General features: G+C 43.9%; 1 protein-coding gene, 1 long non-coding RNA gene and 1 pseudogene across 2 annotated transcripts; 1 reads left to right on the plus strand and 2 right to left on the minus strand.

Annotated features, from left to right (window-relative positions):
* Nucleotides 1-5334: 5334 nt before the first annotated feature.
* LOC136434012 (uncharacterized) lies at nucleotides 5335-8911 on the minus strand. Its single transcript, XM_066426662.1, has 3 exons — nucleotides 8619-8911; nucleotides 7269-7374; nucleotides 5335-5630 (listed from the first exon to the last, which is right to left on the minus strand). Exons 1-3 carry the CDS (start codon nucleotides 8772-8774, stop codon nucleotides 5530-5532), a joined length of 363 nt encoding a protein of 120 aa, XP_066282759.1. The 5' UTR covers nucleotides 8775-8911; the 3' UTR covers nucleotides 5335-5529.
* Nucleotides 6173-7013, minus strand: LOC136434011 (uncharacterized). The gene is made up of 2 exons (XR_010755687.1): nucleotides 6881-7013; nucleotides 6173-6307 (listed from the first exon to the last, which is right to left on the minus strand). It is a non-coding gene; the product is annotated as an uncharacterized lncRNA (long non-coding RNA).
* Nucleotides 8912-10935: 2024 nt separating the features above from the next.
* On the plus strand, nucleotides 10936-12599 carry LOC136432056 (uncharacterized; annotated as a pseudogene).
* Nucleotides 12600-13846: the final 1247 nt, after the last annotated feature.

The raw sequence follows: 13846 nt of genomic DNA on the forward strand, positions 1-13846 counted from the left end.
CTCAAATAATAATGATATGTGGAAGGCGGGCAGGCCAGGTGCATTACCAAAACTACGGGTCTTGTCCCTGTTCTCCAACCAGATAACATCTATCGAGCCAGGTTTATTCACCAACCTACCCAATCTCCATAGTCTGTACCTAAAAGCGAACCAGATAAGTTCTATTCGACCAGGTATATTCTGTAATCTACCCAACCTCAACTCCTTGAACCTGGCAGAAAACCAGATAACTTCTATCGAGCCAGGCACATTCACTAATCTACCCAATTTCCAATGGTTGCACCTCCAAGCAAACCAGATAACTTTAATTCAGCCAGGTTCATTCACTAATCTTCCTAAGCTCAGATATTTGGACCTGCGAGAAAACCAAATATCTGTCCTTCCCGAGTCTGCTCACGGCATGTTGTCAGCAATCAGAGATGTGCAAATAGACGAGAACCCCTGGCAGTGCGACTGTGGGATACTTCCCTTCAGGATGAAAATGACCGGGTCTGCTTCGTTCGAAAACCAGATAACTTGTGACCAACCTGCCAACTTCCGTTGGAAAAAGCTTATAGAAATCAATCCTGAAGACCTGATCTGTAAAGAAACAACCACATTAACACTGCCTTTTGATCTCCATACCTTATTCACCTCATCTGCAGTGTCAACATCTTCATTTGGCAACACAGAAAGCAACACTAGCCCAACAGCGTATTTCTTAGACTCCACAACTGACACACAGTCTATTGACAATCAGGGCACATTCACATCATCTGCAGTGTCAACATCTTCATTTGATAACATAGAAAGCAACACAAGCCCAACATCGTATTCTGTAGGCTCCACAACTGACACACAGTCTGTTGACATCCAGGGCACATTCACTTCATCTGCAGTGTCAACATATTCATTTGATAACATAGAAAGCAACACAAGCCCAACAACATATCCTGCAGGCTTCACATCTGACAAAAAGGGCCGTGTCAAACAATTTGAAAGGACTAATAACTGTTGCAATAGCACCGCCACTTCTCCCCGTCACTGGTACTTCAGAACCAACCCTGGCTCAGCAGCACGTCCTGCAGCACTCACCACACCTCTTGCAATCAGGTCAGACAGTTCCCATGAATCTGCTCCCAGTTTCCCCCTACCTGTTCTCATCGGGGCTATCTGTGGTCCAGTAGCTGGCATTTTGCTGGCTGGCAGCATCATTCTCACAATCTGGTGCAAGAGGAGGGTCAGGCATCCTCCATCAGGTCAAAATTCCAAATTTATCGTAACTGACGCCAAAGCAAAGGCTGCTAGAATGACCAGCGATCATACTCAGACAGGGCAAGGCCGGTCTCAGGCTAACGCTCTGGACGTTGGAAATCTTAGACGTAGCGAAGTGCTAGCCTCCTTAAGGACAAATCCTATGTACGTAGGTGTGGGAATATCACCAGAGGACCCGACATGTACCAGCGATCATACTCAGACAGGGCAGGGTCAGTCTCATGCCATCATTGAACCCAACACAAACACCACACGTGCTTTAGTGGCTAGTGGTCACGATTACCAGAACGAAGATATGGACCAACATAATCAGACAGGGCAGCATAAGTCTCAGTCCATTGCTGAATACAACACAAACACCACACCTGCTGTAGTGGCTAGTGGTCATGATCAAACAGGGCAGGGTCAGTCCCAGGGTATCACTGAATACAACACAAACACCACACCTACTGTAACAGTCAGTGGCCATGGTCAGACAGGGTCTCAGGCTATCACCGGACTCTTAGACACTAAAAGTCCATCAGATAACAGTCATGACACAGGGGTGCCTACTAACCTGAATTCTTTGTACAAAGTTGTGGGCCAGTATCAGGCCATCATTATACCTGACACAAACATCACGGCTGCTGTAATGACCAGTGATCATGATCACCGGTATGAAGGTGTGAATACTCAACATGATCAGACAGGGCAGGGTCAGTCACAGGCCATCACTGAATCCAACACAAACACCATAGCTACTGAAACAACCATTGGTCATCATCATACAGGACAGGGCAAGTCTCAGGCTACCACTCATTCCTTGGATGGCAGAAATCCAGCATATGGTAAAAGCTTATATTTTTCACAGCCAAATCCGATATACACAGGTGTGGGATCACCACCGAACAACCCAAAATCTACATGTACAGTGGGGCCCCCAATTCCCCCACAAAAAAAGACTCCCGAACCTCCAAATAGATTCAAACCCCCTAAGGACGAGATCCCCTCACTTCTCCCACCCCGCAAAGGTACCGATGCCCCGCCAGCTGTCACAGAGCCTCACCGGTATGAAAATATGGACTCGCCACTAAATAGCCCCAAACCGAAAGAGACTCCTTCACTTCTCCCACCCCGTAGAGGTACCGATGCCCTGCAAGTTGTCACAGAGCCTCACCTGTATGAAGATGTGGACGGGCCACAAAAGAGCCCCAAACCGAGAGATACAGGTCTAAGGCAATTTATCAAGAACAAAGCCCTTGGAACAGCCGACAAAAGCAACCTCCCTAAAGATGAGCCTCCCTCAATTCCCCCGCCCCGTAAAGGTACTGATGCCCTGCAAGTTGTCTCCGAGACTCACTGGTATGAAGATGTGGACGCACCACTAAATAGCCCCAAACCGAAAGAGACTCCCTCGCTTCCCCCACCCCGTAAAGGAGCTGATGCCCTGCAAGTTGTCTCCGAGACTCACCTGTATAAAAATGTGGACGCACCACAAAAGCACCCAAAACCTAAAGGTGCAGGTCTCATACAATTTGCTACAAATGAGGACATTGGAACAGCAAATAGAAAGAAACCCCCTGAAGATGAACCTACCCCACTCCCCCCACCCCGCAAAGGAGCTGATGTCCTGCCAGCTGTCTCAGAGCCTCACCTGTATGAAGATGAGGACACAGCACGTTCGCCAAAGAGCCCTAAACCGAAAGGTGCAGGTCTAAGGCAATTTATCAAGAATAAGACCATCGGAACAGCCAATCGAAAGAAACCCCCTGAAGATGAGCCTCCCCCAGTCCCCCCACATGGCAAACATTCTCATGCCAAGTTTGGGAAGTCAGCAGAGGCTCAGGGCAACCTGCACGTCTATGAAAATCATGACCTTGAATAGCATCCTGAAGCTTTACAATATGAGTTTCATTCAGATTTCTATGAAAAGTAACTTCTCTATGGATAGGCCTAAATATGGTGACACCAGCTGTTTGGTACTAAAGCAGTTCTGCAGTTTGAATCTTTCATCTGTTGATGATCAGCACTGTACGTATCAGTGACCTTATTTTTACCTCCTTCAAAAATGCAGGTATTATTTTTGGCGTGTCTATTTGTGTGTGTGTGTGTGTGTGTGTGTGTGTGTGTGTGTGTGTGTGTGTGTGTGTGTGTGTGTGTGTGTGTGTGTTTGTGTGTGTGTGTGTGTGTGTGTGTGTCTTTAGTTGTTACATCCCATTCGAAAACCAACCAAAGCTAGGTAATAATTGTTACGAGTCGAGTGAAAAAATAGGTGTTAAGTGCCCTTCCCGAAGGCACAACATTGGGACCCGCTAGGGATTCAGAACCTTTAGATTCCAAGCCAACAACCTAACCACCGTTGAAAACCACCTTGCTTCGATTACGGAACAGATGCTCACCGAAAATCTCATATAGAACCGGTCAGAGCAGTAACAGTAACTAACACTTTATACACAGACGTAATAATTAAAACCTTCCTAGACCAGTTCTTCTAGTATACCTATTGTACATTCCCATCTACTGCTTATGTGGTGTCTGTAGCTGTATCACGGTACTCTTACAGTGGTAATTACTATCATTGTACCAATGAATGTATCCATCTTTGTACATGGCTGTGGAAGTTGGGCCAAAGCCTACATGACTAGCAGGTGTGAGATTCGAGTGATTTGAAATATAGAAAAATCCCTTTATCATTGATTAGCACTGTATTATCATATAGCTGAACTCTATTTACATGTATTGAGTGACAAGTTTGCGGACCTGGAAACTGTCTATTACAGTTAAGCAAAGGTGAGATTCACCACTTGCTCGCCATTTGCTCAAGTATCTATCGTCAAATTGAATGCATGCATTCAATCCATCTTGTAATACATCTGTAGAATTTGGGACAAGAACAAATGTGAAGCTTGCAAAATATGCTTGCTGTCCACAGAAATTGAAGAAACGTAGCATTAAGTATAAATAGATTCGAATGTGTTCTTGTTGCTCTTGTTCATTTGAGAAACTCATTGTCGTAATAGTTTGCATTGCTGATTACTGGTTGTGACTGAAGCAGATGAACATGTGTAACGTTACACATTCTGCACAGGCAGACACACTTAGCAAGATGTACAGTAAAAACCGTAAGAAAACTGGTTGCACTATGTAAAGGAAACACTTATACATCCATGTTATATCTATTGGTGGTGTTAGGATTTTGTAAAAACTGAATACAATACAAGTGTCTTCACAAGAAGGGGTGTCAATATCAATCAGCTTTATGTGAGTCAAGGATTGTTGCAGATCCATTGGAAAAGGTTGAAACAAAAACTGTCTGAAAATAAAAGGATGTGTTGATATTGTACAAGTTCAACAAATGCAATGTTTCAGTGCACAATATACGTGTCATTATAAATCATTTTTAGTTGCAAGTTGATGCATGAGGGATAACTGCAAGTGAATACCCAGGGGTACATGGGGAGTATAAAGTGAATATGAAAAAAGCGGAAGTGAACTAACGTTTCAGGGCTAGCCCTTTGTAATAGCCTCAGGCTATTTGGTCAGCCCTGGCTGTCAAAACGGCCAAAGCCAATAAATGAATAGATACATGTGTAGTACACACACGTGTAGTAACTTGCTACTGTAAATTTCTAGTTTTGACATTTTGAAGACTTTGAGAATGTATCATAGATTGTATTGTCCTAGGGTTTTAGCAAAAAATGAAATCAATGAATCGGGAAAAACTTATTCATTTCAAATTATAAAACTGTAAAATGCAGAACCAAAAATACACCCCCTCCCAACCCATGCTTTTACCTGACAAGCAGAGACGGGCACTTGTAAGGCAAAAGCAGCGTTTTATTGTGCCAAGGAGGCACAACTTTGCGGACAGAAAAGCAAAATTCATCATACAGACACGTGCCTATAACAAAAATTGAAAGGAAATGTACGTGCTAAGCTTTAACATGAGGATAGATATTCAATCTACAGATATTAAGCGACAGTTAATTTGTTGTTCAGCTCCAAAACTGTCCAGCTGTATGAATCATGATTCCTGACTCCAACAGAATTGATCTTTGGAAAGGTTTGTCTGTTTTCCCAGCCAAGGAACTGCAGATATGCTCCCAGCCGGTAGGTGGCGGTTTTGTCCCGTGCACCCGTCATTATTTCCCCGAGTCTGTGAACTGCAGATATGCTTCCGGCCGGTAGGTGGCGGTGGCGGTTTCGTCCCGTGCACCTGTCATTATTTCCCCGAGTCAGTGAACTGCAGATATGCTTCCGGCCGGTAGGTGGCGGTGGCGTCCCGTGCACCTGTCATTATTTCCCCGAGTCTGTAAACTGCAGGTATGCTTCCGGCCGGTAGGTGATGACTAACAGCTCCATCGCCATGCGCGCGATGAACAGCACGAAGTTTAATCCTGAGAGGAAAGAGAACAACAAGAAAACATAAACGAAATTCATAGACAAAAATCGATATAATTTTTCCATACATCTTAAAATTCATTAAACTTTACTTCAATGAACTCATGATTCACAAAACTTTGCCTGATAAAACCACGAGTCACACGAATTCAATTTAGGTGGCTCATTCGCCGATTTCACACTTCCCATGATGCCCCATTGGGGCGTCGTAAACTCCGGCACTGCCCAATTTACGGTAATTCTTCTTAGCGCGCGTGAACCAACAGAAAACCCAAGTAGGAGGGCGGTAAAGCTGCAGGAAGGTAACGTTACGTTTTTTGTGTTGATTCTCATCAAACCTGTCATAATTACATGTTTTATATACTGGGGAGGTAATACGGAACAATTTTTAAAGGTTTTACCAGTGTTTGTCTATAGAACTTAGAAGTTGAATTTGTATAATGTCACAGAGACTTTCTTTAAAACACTGAATAAACAGAATGCAGGAAAAACGTCTATACAGATATTTAACAATGAAGTATTACTTGCGACAATAAAATCAATTCTTAGTCTTCAATTTTGATTTTATTTGAGTTGTTTACGAAAAGTTTGTGGAAAGTGAATTGTGGGTGATGTATGACACACCATACTCTTGCCAGCTTTGATTCAGATGTCCTGTCGGTGATGACAGAATCTGAAATAAACCAAGCAACTTTAAATAAATGCACACATCTATATTGAATTGACTCTGATGATCATCTCTCAGATAGTAACAGTTACAGTTATTACAGTAACACTTACACAGTAATAGATACACTAGTTATCATTTCTCAGACAGTACTAGTTACAGTAGTTTAGAGAGCATAAACAATGTGTTTCATGGTTGTTTGAATAACACGTCCAGGAATTTCACACTCGTTAGCAAATTGTTTTCTTCAGATCAGAGTGTCACATGTTTTGACCGAAAAATGCTCTGTTCTTCATGATATATTACTATTTTGACAAGGCAGTTATGACTTTGGTACCGTGGTGATAATTTCTTCTTCCCTTTCGTACTACGATCGAAACACACACCAACCAAGAAAGTTACACATAAAAGACGTGAAGTTAGCGGAGTATAAAAATATACAGAATTGTCAACTGATTAACAACAACAACTGATTCAAAAGTAGTGTTTAGCACTAGGATTGATTTCCCTTTTCGTAGAATATTCAACTGCAATAACGAACGTTTCGGTGTATTTTTCTTGGTGATAATATGCACGTACCGATTCGCTGCGGAGACAGGCCATCCCGCTTGAAGTTTGCGCGACTTTCGCGCGCTAAGAAGAATTACCGTAAATTGGGCAGTGCCGGAGTTTACGACGCCCCAATGGGGCATCATGGGAAGTGTGAAATCGGCGAATGGATCGCCGTCTAGTGGAAAGGGGGCCTGACCGCGTGACCTACTCTGCAAGCAGAGACTCGGCTCCGGCTGGTTTTTCACGTGTCTTTAAGCGTTTTAGTCTGGCTGTCCTGTTTTCTTTATGTCAACCGACAAAACGGCCAAATGGCCGGCGAACATAAAGAAAACGGGGCAACGTAGAAATCCCTACAAAAACGCATAAAGACATGTCAAAGAGCCCAATCTCTGCTTGGACAGTACGCGTGACCCACCTAGAGAGACTACCGCTAACATGTGTTCCCCAGCCTCGGTGGCTCCGGCCTGGGTTGTGTACACGTAACCTAGCAACGCCGTGTAGAACGCCAGGATGTGGATCACCTGCCGAGCAAAAAGGGGAGGCTGCAGTCAGCTGAGACACGTGCAAACCCCTCAAACCAGAGTTGATTTTGTACACACTTTCAGCAACTAATTGCTGTTGGATCCCTCGAACAGAAGACATTTCTGGCACTAAATATATCGCAGAATTGGGGCAGACGGTGATAAATGTGCTAGTCTCCAAGCAGATACATCGGTTAGGCTTGTTTTATGGGTCATTTCTGGCCTGCGTGTCTACGTCCCACTCTGATAATGCACCTTTTCTTCCTGTTCCACCTCCCTGGCTGTCAGATTTAGGAGGAGGCGAAGAGTAAGAAATGTGCACGACTTCAGTAGACAGATCCACTAGATGGAGCTATTAAAACATGCGTACACATCAACACTGAGTCGGATCCTTACATCTGCTTGGATATTATACATACATGGGGTGAATCAGCTGGCTTGAGAAGACATACGGCCATGACTACTTTTCTTGAATAGTCCCGAATCAGTTGGCAACTAGCCCGACTCAACCCTTCTTTCTTCTTTCGTTTGAGGCAGCCGCCTTCATCGTGGTGAAGATTTTGCTACCTTTCTACTACTGGAAGTCTACTGCGCTTGGGAGTGAAGATGTGAAATGTAACAAACCAGGGGTTGGGAATGGGAAGGGTGGATTTAGATCTGTTGTTTAAAACTGTCAAGAGTTGGACTGAGGGCGACCGAGGCTGGAAGGCTGTTCCAGTCCTCGGTCGTCCTGGGGAAGAAAGACTGTCTTCTGTACTCGGTTCTGGATGCAGGGACTCTGTAAGCTGCTGAGTGCAGATGTCTGGACGAGCGGGATGGTGCTGCAGGGGTGGGGGCAACTCTCGAGTTTATAACTACAAGGCTATTGTGATACTTATAAAAAGTGATGAGTCTAGCTCTTCTCCGCCTAGCATGCAGGGTGGGCCACTTTAGTTCATCAAGCATGTCCTGCACACTAGAGGTGCGTCTAAAGCGGTTTAACACCCATCGGGCAGCTCTACGCTCACCGCTCAACCCTCACCGTGTACTCTTCATAGATCCTAACGCAATCGCTGATCGTCAAGCAGACGTTGTTGTTGTGCTACCGTGTGCGAGTTTGCATATACGTCCCTACACTGTAAAGATGAGGTTCTGTGTGGTGACGCTAGATGGCGCTGATATGCGTACATGTACCTACCATCAATGTGAATATGAAGTTCTGCGTGGTGACGCTAGATGGCGCTGATATGCGTACATGTACCTACCATCAATGTGAATATGAAGTTCTGCGTGGTGACGCCAGGCTCCTGCGTGTGCAGGTAGACCACCACGTCGTAGATCGCGGCGCCCAGCAAGGCAAAGAACAAGACGTAAGACACCAGGATGAAGCTCTCCTTCTTAGACAAGCGCGTCTTGGCCATTCCTCCACGCCGAGCCGTGCACTTCTAGCATCCTCGAGCAACCCTCAGCAGAAGAAACTCCGGTCTTCCGAGGCTACGGCTAAGTCATACTTGTGTGGACGCAGCAGCAGAACGTTACAGTTCGCCCGTTGCCAAGGGAACGATTGTAAAGGGCAGCGTGACCTTAGATGACCGTGATGCGTTCTTTCTTCGAATTCCGTTCTAGAACGGCATTGGCGAGACGCGTCCACAATCTCGAAGAATGGAAAGCCCCTGTCACACTTGTGCGTGTATACATGCCCGCAGGAGTTGCGTATTAACATGTCTTTGGTTTAGGTTAAGTTTGCAGCCGAAGAAGTAATTTCTTTGGCTTGATAACCAGGCTGCCCAACGGTGGGTCAAAGTAGAAAACAGGTTCCTCCCCGCAAAATTACTTTAACAAGAAAAATGTCACTGCGGAACTCATGCGCACTTGAATATACGCACAGTGTGACAGGGCCCTAACGTTAAGCCCCTATCTTATTGATGCTGCGGCATGTTGGTTAATGAAAATGAATGAAGACCTTTATTGTATGTTCGTGCCCTGAGGGGCTAGATACAGGTCGTTTAACATAAACCTAACTAACATGTAAGTGACATATACAGTGAAATATATACAGTACATTGTGTAAACATACATGGTAGACGAAAGTGATAACTAAGCTAATCCAGTAGTTAAAGTCAACTTCTTCTCGCTTCTTTGTACATGTGTAGATATATGAACAGATCATGTTTTTTATACAAGGTTTGTCTAGACGCAACAAAAATATGAATTTATCCGTTGCGTTTAAATATTCAAAGTATGGGAATTTCTCATTAATACATTTGAAAAGAACATTTCTTTCTATATCGTAAAGTTTACAATCTAAAATGAAGTGCCGCTCATCTTCTATTTGACCTCGTTGCGACCGAGCGATCTGACAGAGCGCTCAACGAATATCATCGATAAAAATATGAATATTTTTACGCTTCGTTTGTTCTGTTACCTTTTTAGTCATGACTTAAACGTTTTGCATGATAATGCCATACAAAAGTCGAGGATAACACAAATCTAATTTAGGACGCAGCGAGCCCGCCAACGTGTTGCGGGTCCAATGAGATAGGAGTTTTACATGGATTCCAAAGGAAATGCAGGCCAGGCTGAACAGCTTGCCGATCTAGTCTCTACAAGACTAACTACTCCAGGGTTTCACTTGCTGGCGAAATGTGATCTTCACTGTGGACTTACTCTACTGGCTAATCATTCCTTTTTCTGCCGAATTCTACGATTCATAAGCCCGTAAGAGGGCCTGGTGGAGGCTATTGCCGATTAGCTTGGACATGGAACGTTACCGCTTCACAAGGGCAAGGCAATAAAGGTACCATCCTCCGAATTAACCACTGGCTCAATCTTTTCGTTTGCTAACCACGGGCACATAGTAAAAAGTAGATGTCAAATGGAACGATGTTAACGTAACCGTGAACAGGCGTTGCTTTGGAGGGATCATATTTTGAACCCCTGGGAGCCACCAGAACAAAGAATACAGTTTAGATCCGTCTTCTCTCTCCTTGAAACATGTGTAGACGAATTTACACACTGGCAGTTTGATTAAACCAGCCCAGGTTATGGGGATAAGCCATCAGCATGCATGTATTTGGATCAATGATAAATGAAAATCAATATATGTATATTATATACAGGACGGTTCGGGGTACTCTGGGCGAAGGGAAACTGTTCGCCTGAAGAACACCTCGTTACTGGTGACTTTTAAACATCAGTTGGTCAAGTTTCCGTTTGAACCTTTATCCCCGAGAAGCTCCAACTTAAGGCATACATGTGATACAAGCGACGAAGATTAAACTACGTTGTTAGTCTACAATAATTTTCTATATATACGATACTAACGCGGTGCACGTGTTTGACTTCTTTTATTTTAAATTCGTCATTGTGTCTGGTTGCATGTTCATGAATCTTGCCATGGCCCTTTGATGGCAAGAAGTTAGAAAAACTTACCACTCGGTCCGCATATGACATCTACCGATGATCTGGTACCAATGATGAGTCATGGCATAGGTACTGGTGTCTTTGTTTAAATAAATAAATAACTAATAGTCTTTATTGCATGTTCAGTCTCCAGGGGGATAAATGCACAGGATATCATGTATGGGGTAATTGAATTAAAAGAGAATAATATAGGATCAATAACGTTAACGTCTACAATACTAAACGGTATACCAATGTACTACCGTATATCTAAGTTCTAGTGGCTTCTTCTCTCTTGGCGACATAATTACATACTTCGACCATTACATAAACATTTGATATTGTCTTACATCTCTTGTCAATCTGAATTGTTTTGAACAGATACTGACGCTTGTTTTCATACATTACACGGTCTAGTAATACCCCCATTCCACTTGGACGGCGCTCTCGCCGCGGCGACCTAAAATTGGCCAAATCGCCGTGAGAGCGCCGAACTCCTGGAAAACGTGCTCAAGTGGAATCTCTACGGCGACCCTTGGGCGCTCTCTGCGCGACCAAAAGGTCAAATGTCAGCAACTTTTTATGAGTGACCAAAGATTTTACAGGTCACTCAACGAATTCCAGAGATAAAGAACGAATTGTTTTTGCATTTTGTGTGCTTTGTTGTCTTTTTTTGTCATACCTATACTGGATTACGCTGCGAGTGTGTGGGGTTTTAAAAAGTATGACAAAAGCATTGTTATTCAGGATAGAGCCATTCGGTGCTTCCTTGGCGTTCACCGTTTTGCTCCCACTCATGCCATAAATGGTGACATGGGCTGGACACCGTGTGAAGTTAGATGGAAAGGGGCTATGGTGGCTATGTGGAACAGGCTAGTGAATATGTCTGACGACAGGATTACAAAGAGAGTTTTTAGATGGGACTTGCGAAATAATGGTCCCTGGAGTAAAGACTTGTATGAAATATTCTTTGAGTCAGAACAAGAACATGTTTTCAAAATAGGTTAAGAGGCGATACGAGACTCACCAAAGATGTACTATTTTCGCAATATGAACAAAAGTGGGCTTATGAGCTTTGGCTTAAGCCAAAACTAAGAACCTATGCATTGATAAAAGACTCATTCTCCCCGGAGAGATATGTTACACTCCCTCTTACAAGAGCCCGGAGATCTCTGTGTGCCCAGCTGAGAGCGGGCATATTACCCTTGTCTATTGAAACAGGAAGATTTAATGCCATTCCTGAGGATGATAGAATTTGTCTACTGTGTAATCTACATGAAATTTAGAATGAGGTCCATTTCCTATTTTATTGCCCTTTCTACGACAGTTTACGCCAAACACTGTTCAACAAAATGTACAACAAGAGACCTGATATCATTTGGGAAAGAGATGAAACAAAACTTATCTGGTTATTCACAGAGGGGGTATTTGAAATTGCTTCATACATTCAACAGGCTTGGAAGGAACGTAAGCACTACATCTACTCATAACAAGACAGCAACAACAACAAAATACTTCAATGGAATGATTTGATCCTATTTTGCATCTAGTTTTAGTTTTGTTTGGGTTTGTCTCTACCCTGTCATGTACTGTTTTGACTGTTATATACTGAGTTGACATACGTGTGTTACCTTCAACAACTTTTTATTTGAATTTAATTTATGTTCATTTACCACTTGCTTTCTTGAATTGATTTGAATCAATGTACCAGGTGTGTCCCTTTTGTGTTGCCATTATATTATGCTCATAATATTTTGTGTTACTCATTATTGCTATTATTATGATTTATTTCCGATTATCATTATTTACTACTGTACCTCTACCAATACTCCCATGTCAAGTTTATGTATATCACCTATTTGTTTGTTTGTATGTATGTATGTATAGATTAAGTACACCTTACGAGAGTCGCTGTACTTTTGTTGTGTCAATAAAGATTGTTGTATTCAATTGGTGTCCTATAAGTCCGTATGGGCTGGGCGACTTTTTGAGTCGCAGGACACGGAAATAAACATTCATTCAAACATTCAAACATACCTTTACCTCTTGCATTAAATTTGAATGATAGAATCAAGGGGAAAACGCTGCGGCCCTTTGATCCTTCGCTGCGGCCCTTTGATCCCATCGCCATCCTCGGCGGTCTCACGGCGACTGTTTTGGACATGTTCAAAACCATCGCCGAGGTTAGACCCCCATTCCACTTGGACGGCGCTCTCACCACGCTCTCACGGCGGCCTAAAATTGGCCAGATCGCCGTGAGAGCGCCGAACCCCTGGAAAACGTGCACCACTTCAAGAATGAAATTTGTTTGAACTACAGATATGACCATTCAATCATCGTAGAGCGCTCGCTGCGGCCCTTTGATCCTTTGCTGCGGTCATTTGATCCCATCGCCATCCTCGGCGCGCACACGGCGACTGTTTTGGACATGTTCAAAACCATCGTCGAGGTGACGGCGCGCTCTCGCCGCGCTCCCACGGCGCTCTCGCCGCGCTCTCGGCGCTCTCACGGCGATCTGGCCAAATTGAGGACTCATTGAGGTCGCCGCGAGAGCGCGGCGAGAGCGCCGTCCAAGTGGAACGGGGGTATAAGAAATACATTTCATCTTCAATACGTGAGTTATTACAAAATTTACATAATTTATCATGTAGAGGGGTACGGCTATGCCTGCCAGATTCAATATGTAGTGGATGGTCACTGATATGACGTTTACACACGGCTCTACGATTGTTATGCCGGTCATGAACCTTTCTGTGTTAATTTGCATGGCTCACGGTGAAAAAATACAACGGTGAGTCATTAGCTTTGGTCACGTGGTGGGCGTCTATAAAGAGGGGTCGAACGGAATTGCGTCATTTCTCTAGTTAATCGAGCAGGAAGTACACCGTGTGGTCGTTATCGAGAGTCCTTCCGAGGCCTTTTCATACCATTTAACGAAAGATTCTTGGTCTGTTTTGTTGTGGAATCGGTTGCTGGGTTTCCGAGGATCATTTTGATACGTTTCCCGAGTTTCTACGCTCAGTATTCGCTGAGTAACGAGAGTTTTTTTGCCACCGTACCCCCCTCTCGGGCTCGTTTCGGCGGACGGCAG

The sequence above is a fragment of the Branchiostoma lanceolatum genome, chromosome 4 (assembly GCF_035083965.1).
Source record: "Branchiostoma lanceolatum isolate klBraLanc5 chromosome 4, klBraLanc5.hap2, whole genome shotgun sequence".
Taxonomy (NCBI): Eukaryota; Metazoa; Chordata; class Leptocardii; order Amphioxiformes; family Branchiostomatidae; genus Branchiostoma; species Branchiostoma lanceolatum.

Bases quoted from the DNA above. Each gene is read 5' to 3' on its own strand.
- LOC136434012 (XM_066426662.1), bottom strand. From the start codon at position 8,774: ATGGCCAAGACGCGCTTGTCTAAGAAGGAGAGCTTCATCCTGGTGTCT. The intron at 7,375-8,618 runs GTAGGTACATGT...TTTGCTCGGCAG, and splicing joins ACTTCATATTCACATTGATG to GTGATCCACATCCTGGCGTT. The intron at 5,631-7,268 runs GTGGGTCACGCG...CTTTCCTCTCAG, and splicing joins GTTAGCGGTAGTCTCTCTAG to GATTAAACTTCGTGCTGTTC.